Source organism: Alligator mississippiensis, chromosome 4 (genome assembly GCF_030867095.1).
Source record: "Alligator mississippiensis isolate rAllMis1 chromosome 4, rAllMis1, whole genome shotgun sequence".
In the NCBI taxonomy this organism is placed as follows: domain Eukaryota; kingdom Metazoa; phylum Chordata; order Crocodylia; family Alligatoridae; genus Alligator; species Alligator mississippiensis.
The window spans coordinates 171,627,556-171,644,694 of NC_081827.1; the positions used below are offsets into that span (position 1 = coordinate 171,627,556).

Below are 17,139 nucleotides of genomic sequence, written 5' to 3' on the forward strand. Positions count from 1 at the left end.
AAGGCCATATATGGATCAGGCCTTAGCTGTCTTAAAGAAAGTCATGTGAATACCATCTTCCTCAGCAGCTGTACAGTCAAGTGGAAGCAAAGGCTTCTTTAGCATCAGAGCTCTTGCAAAGTTCCAACTAAAAGCAGCAAGAGGAGGAGTTAAAAGTGGAGTGTGATTAGGTCTGTAAGTCTCCTTCCATGCTTGGAAGGAAAAAATGAACTGGTCATCTAGCCACTACCTGATGATAAAGGTGCCAGTTCTACTTCAGCTTCAGATGGAAAAGATCGAAGCGGTTTATGTATTTATCACTGCTTGCAGATGTTAAAACAAAACCAAACCAAACCAAAAAAAGCACTTTATTGGGAAAAGCAGCACATTACTTTGACCTGGCTCTGCAGTGTCTGTATAGATTGAGCACTTCAGTGGGGCTCTGGCACTTTTAGCTAAAGCTGATTCAATCAGCTATTAAAAATGCTAAAAAAACCACCAGTATTAGCCTGGAAGTAAGCCTGAGTGAAGGACTATAGGCAGAGGTTAGATGGCCTAGGGCAGCAATTCTCAACTAGGGTGCTGTGGCACCTTGGATTGCCCTGAGATCTTTTCCAGGGTACTATGGGGTGCCACATAATGGTAGGACTGTTAGATGTGGGTATAGGATTCACACAATAAAGTCGGAGATTTCAAATAGGAATCCATAGCACTAAAGACATTCTAACTTGCTGTGATCTTTCTGAGTAGTATGCAACAGAAAAATTGGTTTCTTATTTTTCTGTAGTCAAAAATTAGTGAAAACTAAGAGCTGGCATTTTCCAAGAGGTACCTTAAGTGTAATGAGGGGTGCCTCAAGCCTAAAAAAATGGAGAACCACTAGCATGTAGACAAACTGAAGCTGGGTGTGAGAACTGAGTAACTTGAGAGGCAGTGAGCCACTTGGAGGGGTATGCACCTGGAGAGACTATAAGAGTAAGAGAAGCCAGAGTTTCTTCCCTCTTTATGGACTGGACTGATTCTAAGGATTCAAGTTGCCTCTCTCCTGTTCTGAGGATGATAGTAAGGGAGAATGCAAAGAGATGAGAATGTATTTCCTGACAAAGAGACAAACAAGGAGTATGGAAGAAAGAAGAGAGAAAAAATAGGAGGAACGAGAGAAAAAAAATTCCTAATAATAATACACCCAGCCCTACACACACTCGCTACAAGAAAAAACAACCTATACTTGACCTCTGTAAAAGAAGTAGGGGCAAAAATTAGCTCTGTAGATCAGGCATAGACTTGGTCTCTAATTCTTTGAAGAGACATTACAGTATTTGTTGTTAAAAACTACAGGTATGGCATTATTATGAACATTTGGAAAGAAAATATGGATAGTTATGGGCATCAGTATGAAAATATGGGTACATAAAAACCCCGCCATATTAGTTTCAACAACTAATTTGTAAGTGACATAATCTTTATATTTAAATAAGCAAAAAAAACCACTGTGAAGCAAAGTGGAATGATATAGTTTGCCAACCTTTGCAGGTGCCCAAATAAAAGTGTTGCTTCCACTATCTCTTCTTTCATGTAGGAGCAAATTCGTACTGGAATTCAACAGGGTGTAAGAACTGCCCTGGCTCTTGTTTTTGGTCTGTATGTGAGAAAGTTCCCTGTGCAAAATGAAGCAAAACAGGTGAGGAATAGGAAAGTTGGTATACATCTGGGTTAGAATGGAAGGTAGAGGAATGTTATCTACTTTTCTCCTGTATGATATTGAATTTGGTTGTATCTCGGGCTACTGATTCAGATACTGTTGTAATGCTCTTCTGTAGTAAGTCTTTGTTGTTTGTGCTTTCTTCCTCAATCTCAGGTTAAATGGGTTGGTATAAGCCCATTCAAAAATACGATCTATTTTAAGAATGATCCTAGCCTCAAATGAATGTATAGTACTAGTATATAAAGAATGAAGTTGAATACAAGTGTTGCTCATCAATTTGCTTGAAATGTAGGTGGGAAATTAGACAACAGGATTTTTTCTGGAGAGTAAACTTTAAGGCAGAAAACAAGCCTTTGAGGTGCCTACTTGTATTTGGACAAAGGTATTTGGAATAACATAATTACACTAACTTATAGATTCATAGATGTTAGGGTTGGAAGGGACCTCAATAGATCATCGAGTCCGACCCCCTGCATAGGCAAGAAAGAGTGCTGGGGTCAGATGACCTCAGCTAGATGCCTATCTAACCTCCTCTTGAAGACCCCCAGGGTAGGGGAGAGCACCACCTCCCTTAGGAGCCCATTCCAGGCCTTGGCCACTCTAACTGTGAAGAAGTTCTTCCTAATGTCCAGTCTAAATCTGCTCTCTGCTAGCTTGTGGCCATTATTTCTTGTAACCCCCGGGGGCGCCTTGGTGAATAAAACCTCACCAATTCCCTTCTGTGCCCCCATGATGAACTTATAGGCAGCCACAAGGTCACCTCTCAACCTTCTTTTGCGGAGGCTGAAGAGGTCCAGGTGCCCTAGTCTCTCCTCATAGAGCTTGGTCTGAAGGCCCTTAACCATACGAGTGGCCCTTCTCTGGACCCTCTCCAGGTTATCCACATCCCTCTTGAAGTGCAGCGCCCAGAATTGCATGCAGTATTCCAACTGTGGTCTGACCAGCGCCCGATAGAGGGGAAGTATCACCTCCTTGGATCTGTTCGTCATGCATCTGCTGATGCACGATAAAGTGCCATTAGCTTTTCTGATGACTTTGTCACACTGACGACTCATGTTCATCTTGGAGTCCACTAGGACTCCAAGATCCCTTTCCGCTTCCGTGCCACCAAGCAGGTCATTTCCTAGGCAGTAGGTGTCCCGGACATTTTTCCTCCCTAGGTGCAGCACTTTGCATTTCTCCTTGTTGAATTGCATTCTGTTGTTTTCTGCCCATATGTCCAACCTATCCAGGTCTGCTTGTAGTTGTTCCCTGTCCTCCAGTGTGTCCACTTCTCCCCACAGTTTTGTGTCATCCGCAAACTTGGACAGAGTACACTTCACTCCCTCATCCAAGTCGCTGATGAAGACATTGAAGAGTATTGGTCCAAGGACCGAGCCCTGCGGGACCCCACTGCCCACACCCTTCCAGGTCGATACCGACTCATCCACTATGACTCTCTGGGTACGACCCTCTAGCCAATTTGCCACCCACCGGACTGTGTAGTCATCCAAGTCACAGCTTCTTAACTTGTTCACCAGTATGGGATGGGATACCATATCGAAGGCCTTCCTGAATGTAGCAGGGCACTAAGGTGCCTGCTACTGAGAGAGCCAGGAAGACTTCTCAGGTGCTGGTTGCTGAGGCAACTAGAGGGAGCTAATGATCCACACCTGCCTAGCCAGCTGACAAGAAGGGGCAGGGCCTGGCTCCTATATAAACCACAGGCAGGAGGCCAGGTAGCAGTTCCCTACCAGCAGCCAAGGCAGAAGGAGCTCCCTGCCAGGGGGAAAAGAGAAGCTGAGTGGGAATGCCAGAGCAGTGTTGGTCACCGCAGGAGGATAGAGAACCCTGGTAGGCCTGAGCGCATTTTGGCTGGAGGCTTATGTTTGCGTTGTAGCCCAGGGACTTGTGTTTATGTTACTGTTTGTTTATGACCGGTGGTTTGGGTGAGGCTATAAGGGGCTGGAGGAGGCCTCATAGGGGACTCACAATAGTGTGGGGACCCCAGCGCCAGTGAGGGCGCTGCATACAGGGTACATATACCCCAGCCCCAGAGAGGGGCAGTTGAGAAACCCAGAGAAGGGGGCATTGTTGAGCAGCCCCAGTGCGGGTGTGGTGAGCCCCAGAGAAGGGGGCCGCCTTGTGGTGAGCCCGAGAGACAGGGCGGCGTACGGAGAAGGCCCCGAGAGACAGGGTGGCACAGACTCGAGAGAAGGGCATGGAAAGAGAGAGAGCAAAAGAGATAGACAGGACTACAGAGAGCCCGAGTGCCATAGAGGGCGTGAAGATGGAGAGAGGGACAGAATAACGTCCATTTACATCTGTGAGGCTTGGGGCGTGGTATTGGGGTGGTAGGAGCCACGCATAGCCCATAAGGCTCGGGCACGTGAGACACCCATGACAGGAGAACTGTGGCCAAGAGGACAGAAGGTAGCCTCCCTATAAAGTATAGAAAATCAAAGACGTGGCGGGCGAGAATCGGAGGGTGCAAGAAGGCTGCTTGGCACAGTGAAGGAGGCGGCAGGGGAGAGCACGGCGACCCTGACGTCCCTCCTGTTACACTGAAGTCTAAGATACCATATCGAAGGCCTTCCTGAAGTCTAACTTGTGATTGAACTAATGGTAAAATGTTGCAGAGACCTTTTGCTTTTTCATTGCACTTTGTAACATCTTGGATGCACTGTAAGAACTGCAACTGTGTGAAGGCCATAGGAGTTTGTTTTTCAAGGAATGGAAATCTTCCCCAAAGTCTTCTCTTCTATGGCTTCCAGTTTCATAGAATCATAGAGAAATAGGGCTGGAAGGGACTTCCATAGGTCATTCAGTGCAACCCCCTGCATGAGGCAGGATCATCACTATCCAAACCATCCTCTGCAATCCATAATCTAACTTCTTAGAGTATAAGAAGTACTATAGTAAGTCCTACCTGAGTTTCAGTGCAATAGAGAGCAGGATCTCATGTCAATGTAAATTATCATGCCTAATATCTCCCCCTGGTCCACCCCAAACACCCTCTGTCACGTGCCGCCCCCCCCCCCCTTCCTTGTAGTATGTACACAAATTGTTTTGTAGCAGTCAGGATCCTATTTTGTATTTGTGTCTATTTGCTTCTTGGCTGTCCACTGGTTTCTACCCCCTGACTCTGTAGTGTGCTTATAATGCTATGTATTTGTGGTGCATGACCTGTACATTTGCTTTGGCCTTATTAGGTAATCTTGCTTGTCATCAGTTACACCTGATAGAAATGGAAGATGAAAGATGGACAATAGAGAATAGACTAGAAAACTTTATTCTCTATTTACATATACACAGAAGTGTTTGCATGCAATATTTCTGTAGTACAAAACAGGGTTATTTAATGTATGTACAATGATATCAAGTTGACATATGATGGGGTGGAAGTTGAGAGGAGCATTTAAGGTATCTGAGGATTGCATTTGTAAAGTATACTTAAAAGATTTTTCTCCACAGGAATGCATTTCTGGGACAAGAACATTAAAAATACTAACATTTATGCTAACATTTTTAATCAAATGTTTTTACAAATATTAATTAATCTTCCTCATTCTTGTGATGCAAGCAATGTTATCCTTACTTCCCAGATGAGAAACCTGGGCCGTTACAGGTATCTAATTCTAGAAATAGTGATATAAATAAAACTAGCTTAAATTTCAGAAGTTGGACACCTGCAATTCTCAATGAAGGCAGTGAGTGCCTTGGGCATAAATGACATCATAAAATGGGGTCACTTTTATTTAACTGTTTAAATAAGGATTTAGTCAGGCCACTCACATTTTAAATTAAGATGACTTGCCCAAGGAATTCAAAGAAATATTTGAGTTTAGATTAGAACTCTAAGGTTTCCTAGACTCCATCCTCCTCTCAAGAGTAAAACATACTGTCAGAAATATAAGATGGTCAAGGTAGCTTTACTGCAAGAATCTTGACTGACGAATTTCCTGACGTGTGTATGCTATTTCTTAACCTTATATTTTGCATTAACATGACTCATCTTTAACATCAAGCACTAGAGGAAGATAGTAAATAGCAGAGAAGATTGCTTTTTTGTAATGCAGCCATCCCCCTTTGTTGATGATCTTTGTTTCCATCTCATAAGTTGATAATAGCTTAAGGACATCCACTGAATAATCCTAGCAGTCTGTGCCAAAGAATATCATCTATGGAATACACTGAAGATCAGATAGTGTACTCTAGTTAAAATGATATATATGTAAATTGTGCTTGTTATCAGACTTCCCCACATTACTTTGTATGCAGAATTTCTGCATAAATGATTAAATCCTAAGCACTTCCTGACTTGGTTCATGCTCGTCTGTCTGGATACCTGGCACAAGCATGAAAAGACTTAAATGTGTGGGGTGTTTTTTCACCTGTTTCTAAAAAAATATCTTTGTATAATCTTGCAATTAGGTGTTAAAAAAATTATACAAGGAAAATAATTCTTACTAACTAAATATTCCCAATTTGACACTAATACGGTTGAAGACTGGGCCTTACATGGTAATAGCAAATGCATCATTAATCACTGTATGAAATAAAGCATTAATTTTACAGTTGTATATTATTCAATAAATAGGTCATCACAATGATGATACCAAATTGCAACATCCAATTTACAAGCCATTACTTAAGAGTGTTGTGGGTATTGAAAGTCATCTTCAGTAGTGGAGAAGGAAGAGTAAATTGCCAGTTGTGGTAAAGGAAGGTAGTAAGAAGGACTTAATTTCTTCATGACTTGAGGCCCTTTCCTTGTATCCCAAATATGATTTATGGTCTGCTAGATGGCTTCATTTCCTCTACTGTAAAAACAGAGGTTTACAGTGTAAGCCAACTAAAGATTCTACTTACACATTTCAGTGAGGGGATATGAGTAGCAATGTCGAGGATAACAATAAACTTGCATCAATAGGGAGAAAGGTTTTAAATGTAGCTAGGTCCTCCCCCGTCTCTGTTGCCAAACAAGGAGAGTAACTACGTACATAGGTGGTGACGCTTCTCTTTATTTATTGAATTTGGTAAAAAATAATTGGATGGTTCCATGGATGATGATGGGCTTCTTGTGAAAGATGCTTTGGCAGCTTGGCATCAGGTCAAAGACATGGCTTCAGTTCTTTTAGTTTCTTTTTTTCAGTTTCCTGTACGACTGAAAGCCCCGATTCTTAGGGGCATTTAGGTGCCGAAAACCTAACTCCGTTGGGAGTTAGCTGTTAAATACTTTTTGAGGATCTGGGCTGTCAGGGGTGGATCGGGGGGTAACACCGGTGCACTTGCACCCCTGCTTTGATTCCTGATGCACCCCAAATTTAAAACCAACTGCTTCACAGTGGCAGCAACATTTGGAGTCAAGGAGTGCTGAGGGAGTCTGTTGACTTTAAGGCTCATCATAATCTACCGGATCCCTTCCAAAGTCTTCATTCCAAAGATGTTAACAACCCTCTCTCCTTTTTTTTTTTTTTTTAATGGTGTTAATATTCCACCGATCAGGTTATCCTTTGTTTTGCAGTTCTGTGGTCTGTTAGCTGCTCCTGGTGATGAAGCTCCTATTTCACAGCCTGCAGATTGATTTTTAACTCATTCCAGTAAAACTTGCTTTGTTTGTGCTTCAATCTTAAAACTCGAATGATACAGCCCGAGGCCCCTATTGCAGGGGTTCTCAGCCGTTTTTGTTCCAGGACCCACATGCAAACATCACTGGCCAGTCCCGACGCAGCGCTCCTCACTCCCGACCCGCTGCCCCCCACTCCTAGTGTGTGGGGCAGGGCCGCCCCCAGCAGCCCCTCCTATGCTGGACCTCTGCAAGGGAAAAGCCACAGTTTTTCTCCTTGAAAGGAGAATCCATTTTTTAAATTTGTTTGCAGCCCTTCTATGTGTTTGTGCAACCCACTTTTAGGTGGCGACCCACGGGTGGACAAATGCTGCCCTAGAGTACTCGTACAGCTTGTAGTGTCTTTCTAACTGGAGACAATTGTGTGTTGTGTGGGACCCCTCGCTGCGCCTCCCCCTGGACCCCTTTTCCAAAGCCCTTGATCTGCCCACGTGGGGCGAGGTGGGCCTCCGCGGGTCTCAGTGCGGCCCCTCTGTCTGCCTCTGCCCCAGTTTCGCCTCCGGGCACGAGGGCCGGGCCCCGACCTACGGGAGGAAGTTGGAAGGAACAAAACATAGGGCAAACGCTGCGTGAGTCGTGGGGTGCAAAAACTACTGCGGCTTCTCCTACGGAACCAAAGCTGTGAGGGAGCAAGCGTGTACGGCGGGGATCGCGGGGGAGAGCCCGGGGGCGAGCCCGCACGTATGCAGGGCAGAGGGCAGCCCCGCAGCGCTTGATGCGGGGCACGAGCCCCAGTGGGGAGCCGCGGACCCCGCCCTGTGCGGAACCACTCCCTCCCCGGGTGTCCACCTGCCAGGCTGAGCCCTGCGGGGCGGGGGCGGGACTGACACGGCCGCCCCGAGTGGGTGACAGTGTCCCCACCTCCCCTCCCCGCCCCGCCCCTCCCCCTTCCCCAACGGTCGCGGGGCCGCTTTAAGAGCCCCCCCTCTACACGCGGCTGCTCAGGAGCGCGCGCCGCAGCCAATCGGCGCGCGGCGGCGGCGGGAGCGGGGCCGAGGCGTGTCCAATGGGAGGCGGCGGGGGGCGGGGCAGGTGGCCGGGGCACTATTGTTGATGAGACGCACGGAGCAGTCGGCTCGGCCGCGGGCAGCGCGAGGGGCGTCTAGCGCCCGGCTCGGCGGGGAGCAGCGCCGCGCGCCGGGCTCCCTCTCCCCGCGCCGGCGCGAGCCATGTCCCACCCGCGCGTGAGGCGCAACGGCTCCCCCACCCCGCCCGCCGGCCTGGGGGGAGGGGGCGCCGCCGGGGCCGCCGCTCCCACCCCTGCCGCGGCCGCCGGCGGCCCGGGGGGAGCCAGCAGCCGCCTGCAGCCCATGCGGGCCACAGTGCCCTTCCAGCTCAAGCCGCAGCAGCACGGCAGCCCCACGCGGGGCGGCGGGGCGGCGGGTCTCCCACGCGCGGCGCCCGCCTCGCGCAGCGCCAGCCCCACGCGCGCGGCGCCCGCCAACACCAGCGGCGCGCGCGCCGGCCCGGCCGTGGCCACGCAGACGCCGGGGGGAGGCGGTGGCGGCGGCTCCGCCCCCGCCCCGTCCTCGCGCGGCAGCCCCACGCGCGCGGGGCCCAGGGGCAGCCCCCCGCGGCCGCCCGCCCCGCCGCTGCCTTCGTCGCCCTGCGCCTCGCCCGGGCCGCCGCCACCGCCTGAGGGGAGCGGCGCTGCCGGCCGCGTCCGCCAGCGCCAGAGGCGGCGCTCGCCGGAGCCGCCGCGGAGCTCCCCTGAGAGCAAGAGCCCCAGCTCCCCGGGGGCCCGAGGTAAGCGCTGGGGGGTTAGGCCGCCGGGGTGGGGGGGGGTCTGCGAGCCTTGCTCTGGGCTGGGGGGAAGGGTTTAGAAGAGCCAAGGGGAGGCCACGTGCACACACCCTCCCCCCCCCCCCCCCCCCCCCCCCCCCCGCCTGTCTGTGGGCAAAGGGGTTTTGTGTGGAAGGGCAGTGTGACCTGGGCATGGCCACTCAGCCACCTGTGGGCAAAGGGGTTTTGAGTGGGACCCATTTCCTTAGGAGAACCGCAGGGTGAGGCGGGTGTGGCGGCTGCCCCTGAAAGAGTTCTTTACACTCTTCTCCTTGTAGTATTTCCAGCTTAGAAAGCAAAAAGCGTAGGCAGAGCATGCAGGTGATGGTCAGCCTCTGCGCAGAACGTGAACTTGGGAGCTGCAGGACCTGCGAGCAGCCTGGACGCCACATCTTCCTTTGAGGCACTGCTACGTGTGGTGTATTACGCAATTTACTGGTGAAGCACGCAATAAATGTAGACCGGTCACATGTGTAAAGTGATTTATTGCGCACCAAACTGGTGAATTGCGCAATAAACTTAGACTGGCCGCACGTGAAGTAAGGCCAGCCACCGTGCAAAGTAATTGCCATGCATTGTGCTGAATTAACAAGCTATGAAAGCAGTAAATGTAGACCAGCTGCACATATGAAGTAATTATTGTGTAATGAGCTGGTGAACTGCGCAGTAAGTTTAGACTGGCTGCACACACAAAGTAATTATCACCTGATAAAAATGATTATGTAGCTATAGCTGCTTGCCTCTTTTAATAAAGTTAGTGCTTGAAAATATGTAACAGCTCTGCAGCTGGTTTCTATCTAGCTTTCATTTGAACATGTAGCAGGACCCTTACGTGGCCCCAAAGTTCCTTGGTTGTCCTGTAGCAGTGTCCATGTCTGGTCCAGGAGGAGGTGGCTTGCACTTCTGGGTATTGTCATTTTTTTTCCCCTCCCCAAATATGTGTAATGCCCTCCCATTAACTGTGACCAGTATTGTGTGTACCTGGAGGGGTATAATAAAGTTCACAGTGTAATGAAGACAGGAAGTATAGTGGGAATGATGCACGTTGCTGTTATTGGTATACTGTATTTGCAGAATTAAAATGTATTTACCAAATGACATTAAAACTTGAGGGGTAAGTGATAGCCAAAAGAAGAAAATACAAGCTTGTATGTGCAGTTTATTTTGCCCTGGGGTAAAAGCTTGCTTGAAATTGTATGAGCAACACTTTCCTGCAACATTGTAAAGTGTGTGACTTCAAGGCAGCAAATTTGGCTGCTAAAAAATTACTTTCTCATGAGATTAGTTGCACCGATAAACATCAAATTGTGTAACGTGCTTCGTTTAATTCTAAAACCAAAGCTGTTTTGATTAATCTTTCCACCCTGGCTTCTCTTTCTCCTGATACCGGCTTTCTTGTCATTTTCTGCTATTAATATATAGTCAGAGTTCAGTTCTTGCTTTTCTTTGTATGTGAAGGCAGAGGTCCCAAGTTGGGGTCCTTAGCCAAAATCAACTGCCATGGTTCTCGGGATACCTTGTCTACAGCTTCTTGACAGTGGAAATCAAGCTAATCTCCAGTAAAATTTGTCTGCTTAATTGAAGTGTAAAAGAACAGTGCCAAAACTGTAACTAGGTGACTCCTTTGTTACCTGTTCCTTCCTCTGTTTTGATCTCATGCCTTCCAGAAGTTGGTAGCATGCTTTGTTTGAGTCCCTAAGTCTGTTGTATTGAGAGAGACATTGTCTTTTTTCAGACAATGTAGAAGGTTAGTTATGAGTGATGCTAAGCAGAACTTCTAAAAATAATTATTTAGAGGAACAGCCCCTTCCCTGCCTGAAGCATTACAGGCTGTATGTATCTATGGGTAGACTGATGAAATCATGTGTGAGAGATAAGCAGTGCAAGAGAGAACTGTTGAGAGATTTTTTTTTAAGTCAAAGCAAACTTTCCTTTACTTTCTGTAGGACCTGCTCTGCTAGTGCTAAAACTTCATCAGTATTTTGAAATTTGGATATCCAAAATTAGTCATTTTAAAGCCATATTTAGATGCCTAACACTTGGTAGATTAACCCAAGTGCTGATTGCTCAATCCCTGTAAAATGTGGGTCACTTCTTTAGTTAGATACTTGACCCATGGATTTTTTTTTTTTTACATGGCTTTTAAGAGAAGATACTAGTCTTATTTCTTCTTATTCCCCATCCTTTACATGGCCCCTGGAAGCCTTCAAGTAAATTTGCTCTACACATATTTGTCAAGGAAATATAATATACTCAATTTAAGTGGGACTGGAAAACTGCTATGCATTTAATGAAGGTATTGCTTATCGAGTACAGTTTCTCTGACATCTGGGGAGAGAAACAGCAATAACATCTGTAGCAAGACAGGATAAAAAGGATTAATTTATTTATACTGTATATATGTAAAATCTTAAAGTAGAGGCATCAAAGATGTAGTGCATGGGCTGGATGCTGCATTCTTTCTAGGTGGCTGATCTGGGGTGTATGCTGCATGTGGTGTCCTGCCACAAGGGCTCTGGGGCTGCTGGTTCAGATTGGACCCACCCACTGGAGCCAGCATGTAGGGCCAGTCTGACATGGGCAACTCATGCAGCATGTACTGGTTTCATGTAAGCTTCTGATTGTACCGGTGCATAGTGCATGCAGAGGTGGTCCAGGGTGTGCACTGCATGAGCTGCTGGCTCTGGTGCTTAGGCCTGTAGATCTGATCTAGCTTGCAGGCTGGCCCCACACCCCTTTACTAGCCCATAGCCCACAAGGCCAAATGAGTTTGACACCCCTGTCTTAAAGGATTCTCCTTCACAGAGGTTTGCATTTATCTCACGTAAATCACTAATATACAACTTTTTAGAAGACCTTAAAGCCAATATAAAAATATTTTAATCCTAGAAACTGTTAAAAGCAATGATTTAATTTCTTTCACCTCCCTTACACTGAATTTCAGTTTTTAGTTCTAATGCCTAATCTGGCCAGGAGAGTGAGATACAAGATTGTTTTTAAACTTGGTGTCTTGAATGGAAGTTCATGGAGTTCTGTCTTGGGATATTAGACCAGAACAAACTAATTTCTGATCTATCTTTAAATAATCTTTTAGAAAACCAGCAGCCTGTTCCACTGTCTTGTCAAGCTAGCTTCTTAGTTTATGTAAGAATTGAGGTCTAGAAAGAAACAGATATGTTGGTCACTAAGGCTGTAACTAGACATGGGACTGATTGTCCAGGGTTTGATCCAGACAGAAACAGGCAAGCATACATCAGTCACCCTTCCAAGCTGCATTGCTACTTTTCCACCAGAGAGGAGCATATGGCCCATGTAGCTTCTCCCAAGAAAAAGTGCAATAATTTGGCAGGTGAACTGACAGCCATGTCCTGGGTGGGGGGAAAAAATATTAGCACACTCTTATTACGCGTATTTCAAAGGGACTTGAAGCAAGATTCTGCACTTCCGTCTGTAGGATTCTGGAATAAATGCTGTGTCTGTTTACAGGTTAGGGGCTCGATTCTATTCCATCTATTTAATGGCATAAGTAGACTGGTATCTAAGTCAGGTGGAAGGTAGAATAGTTTTCCAGGAAATAAAGCAGGATAGATGAGAAGCACACTTGAGGAAGTCAGGCAGAAGGTAAGGTTAGGGTGGCATCTTAGAGACTGACTGGTTTAGAGGGGCACAAGCTTTCATCAGCAACAGCCTACTTTGTCATGTACATCTGACAAAGTAGGTTGTTGCCTACAAAAGCTCGTACCTCTCTGAACCAGTTGGTATCTAAGGTGCCACCCTACCTTACCTTCCGCCTGACTTCCCCAAGTGTGCTTCTCATCTATCCTGCTTGAGTTTCTGGAAAACTGATGGCTGGGTCCTCTTTGCTACCTTTTTGCTGATTCAGTCTTCAGGGTAATATGTTGGCATGTTACAAAAGTAGGTGCATTAATGGATTTTCTGGACTTGAACATAGTGGAATAGAATAAGACTTAAGTGCCTAAGCCCACTGAGATGTCTAATAGGTGGAATAAAATTTGTCTCTGTCTGTAAACATATGCCTATAGAGAGAAGCTATGTTTTCTGTTAAGTATGTGGAAATACTTTGTAAAATAACATGCATTTAAATAAGACTAGGAATCAAAGTATTCTAGACCTTGTTTGTTTTTGTCCTGGCATTCTTAGTTTGTTTATATTATTTTTACTGTTGATGCTAAATAGTGTCTTCTTAGATATGTGTTCAGTTGTTAAAATTGATTGAATTACATTTTTCTTTTGTAATTTGGACGAAACTTGGAGTAGTAGCAACCATGAATACATGGAAGAGTGGTTTAGCTAATGGAATTAGGCCAATGAATACATGTAGACCATTACACAGAGATGTTCAAAACTTGTTGCTCAGTATTAATTTCGGCTTTCCTGGTTTTGGATCAGTTAAGGAAGGCTTTAACATAAAACTACAACCACAAGTTGGGAGATTAGAAGTTATTTGGTCTAACCTCAAGGCTTATTTTAAATTTAGATGCTGATACCATAACTTTGTAGAATTTGAGCTTAGTTTTATGTTAAAGTGTTGATTTCTCCAGCAAATAGCTGAAGAGAAATTTCAAATGGAGAGTTGGCAGGATCTGGGAGTTGGCTTGACTCAGATTTAAATTAACAGGCTAGCTGAAAAACTAAGATGTGGCTAAAGATCTTTCAACTTTAGCTTGGGGATTTTGAACTGAGTTAGAACTTAATTGACCTGTTAGTAACAGTCCCTTAATCTTCACTCGCTTCTTGGTGTTAAGCTGTTTTTTTTCCATTGTTCCAATTTGACTGTAGCCTAAGTGTTGGCATTTTACTTTGGGGTGGGGGAGAGCCCCTCACATATTTGTCACTTGCCTTTGACTAACTATTCCTTCTTTGTCTGTTCAGGATGTTTTCTTTTGGTAGTGCAAGGAAAAACATAATGGGAGTATTTAGCAGTTGAAAGCTGAAGCATAACTGCACGTCTGGGGCAGCCACGTGGTGCTTAGGGCAGTGCTGGCTCCTGCCATGCCAATTGTGGCAGCATGATCAGGCACCACTGCAGCAGAGGCTGCTTTTGTGTCCCTCCTTCCCCTCCAAAAAGGCAGGCACTCAAAGTTGCTGCCCCAGTTGCCTCACCCTCAGCTATATTGCTAGGTGGAAGGGAGGGAGATTTAGTAAGGAGCTGCCAAATGGCCAGTTTGAGGCTTCTGTTGTCTGTTACTTTAGGAAAGTACAAGTAAAGGTTAAGAAATGATTCTGCATTGGGGGTTGGAAAATGTCTTTGTACATAACAGAGTGAATGCTACCACTTGGACAGCCAGGTACTTATTTCTGATGTACAGAAAGAAATAGGAGGCAAACCTATTGAAACTTTCTAAATTAAGGTAAAATTGTAGATGTCTATTTTAGGCATTATATGTGTACACTTTACTATGCCACATATGCAAGCAATTCATCACACAGTTAATGTGGAACATCTTTGTGTGTGGTTTGTATTGCACTTTAATTTTCCATGTGGGGAGCCACTCCCTGGTGCCGAGTTGCCCCTGAGCCCTTTGTATTGCTATCGGGGAGCCTGATATTTGGGGAGCTGCCCCTTGATTTCAGGCTCCCTGCATGTATAGCCAGCTGCAAAGGCACCCTTTGAACATTCCAGAACATGGAGAGCCATTCTCCAATCTCAGGCTTCCTGCTTGCTGACAAGATGAAAGGGTGCCATGGAAAGTATGGCATAGGGGACTGGTCCCCAACGCTGTGCTTCCTGCATTGTCTCTTAGAAGTGCCACTGTGTGGGGAGCCCGTGATTCAGGTCTTTGATTCTGCACGTTGGCAAACATACAATGGGAATTAATGTCTGTGAGGGGCCATAGACAACTAAGCCAGGAAAAAAAGAATTACTGAAGAAAAAAGAAGAGGGAAAAGCAAGACTTAGTGTAAACAATTAACTGGAGTCACTAAATCACACAATTTGATATTTTTAACTTGCTTTAATTACTGTGATATCTGCTTGGAGGGTAACAGATAGTCTAGTATGTTTATGCCTTGTGTTGGAAACACAACTTGTTATAGATAGTGGAGAAGAATCTATTCTTGACTTGCTACATTATAACAGGGAGAAATTGATTGAGAATCTGGATGTGGAATGCTGCTGAGGTGGCAGCGATTTACAAAGTGAATGAATTCATGATTTTAAGAGAAGAAATGAGAACAGCAGAATAGAAACACTGGACTGCAGAAAAACAGACTAATTAACTCAAGGAACTGGTAGGCAGGATCCCATGGGGGAAGTCAAAGGGGAGAAAGTAGTCCAGGCAAGTTGGTTGTATCTTAAGCAATTAGGAATTGTTTAGAAATAGCACGTTCTGCATCTCTTCAGGGGTTTGGACTTCAAATATCATTAAGGGTGCCTTCCAACCCTAGGATTCCATGGCCCTAAGGCCACAAGAGCATGCTATTCCAATGGGAAGGGTATCAGGAGAGCTTGGATTAACAGTGAAGAGGCAAGAATGCACTTCATTGGAAAGCTTTTCAAAGTCTGTTTCAACCATGCAGTTGGTTCAATAAAAGGTATCCCCCACAAAAATTCTTGCCTCTTGCATATTTCCTAAACCATCGTGGCTACAATATCACTTCTATGCTGTGTAACAGTAAGTTCCCTCAATGACTTTAAACTTAGAAAAGAATCTCGCAAAAAGAAACTTGGCTGTGTAATTAAGAATGAGCAAAAGAGTATAGTATGGGCATGAAATGAGAAAATTGGGAAGTCCAAGGCACAAATTGAGATTACAGCTAGTAAAAGGCATAAAAGTAAACAGAAAGCAATCTGTAAGTATGTTAGAAGTAAAAGACGACCAAGAATTTTTTTATTATATTTGACTATATGGTGGTAATTGATGAGTAATACCATGAGTAATTGATGTGATTTATATTCTAGTGTTTAGTGCTTTTTACTTCAGCCTTCACACAGACACACACAAGGTTCACTGTAAGATGACAAGCACAACTAGCAGTGGGGGGTGGGGGGAAGCTTAGAGTAGGGGAAAACATCTAAAAGTTCATTTAGATCGGGGGTGTCAAATTTACCCTGAGCTCCAGGTTGGATCCAGACAATAGGGGCTCCTCCCAGACCAGATCTGCAGGGTCAGCAGGAACTGACTGGTAGGTCTGCATTAGGGCAGCAGCATAGGCCCAGAACCAGATTGCAGCTGGGGCTCCATTTGGTTGGTGGTGGAGGACTGGGGACCTGCTGATGATAATGACTATATCTACCAGGATCCATGGAACCTGACTTCTCTGGCAGGCTACATTTTCCTCTCTCCCCAACTTCTGATAGCCTGCTGGACTACTGGTGGGCTGGGTAGAAAAATTCCATAGGCTGTATATTTGCTGCCCCTCATTTAGATAATCTGGATGTTTTCCAATCAGCAGGGCCAGATGAGCAACATCCTAGAGTACTTGGGTATTGGCTAAGGTAGTTTGAGTCGGTAGTAATTGTCTTTCGGAGCTAATGGTTGTGTAAGATCCTAGAAGACTGGACAAGGGTGAATAAAAACTACCTGCTTTATTTAAAAAACTAAACAAACAAACAACCCCCCCCTCCCAAAAAAAAGCCAACAACAATCAAGGGGTGGAGGACAAGAAAACCCAAGGAATTAGACTTGTGGATCTGAACTCCAGTACTTCACAGTGTATAGGTTGCCCAGTATACAAGCTGACCCTATTTTTCTGATCCAAAAAGGTAGGAATTTCATAGATCCTGTGCATAAGTCCACCTAACTTTTTTAAATCAGAAATATGGGTTTGGTTTATACTGGCCCCTTTGTGCCCTCATTGTGTGCCAGGTACCCGATTGCCACTCATAGGGGGCGGGGACAGGTCAGCTGGTGTGGCCCCATCCCCTGCAAGCAGCGTTGCCTGGACTGCACCAGCCGAGTGCTGAGCCTAGCACCACTTGCAGGGGATGGGACTGTGCCAGCCAAGAACCAATCCCCTGCGAACAGTGCTGGGCTCCGCGCTCAGTTGGTATGGCCCAGGCAGCACTGCTCACAGGGGATAGGGCCAGGGCTGGGCTTGGCAC

General features: G+C 45.9%; 1 protein-coding gene across 1 annotated transcript in view; it reads left to right on the forward strand.

The window, feature by feature from the left end:
* The first annotated feature begins 8,370 nt into the window (after positions 1-8,370).
* FAM117B (family with sequence similarity 117 member B) overlaps positions 8,371-17,139 on the forward strand; it is a 79,350-nt gene continuing 70,581 nt past the window's right edge. The window contains exon 1 of the mRNA XM_059727080.1: positions 8,371-9,038. Coding sequence (XP_059583063.1) covers positions 8,462-9,038 — 577 coding nt within the window. The 5' untranslated portion in view covers positions 8,371-8,461. The remainder of the gene's footprint in view (positions 9,039-17,139) is intronic.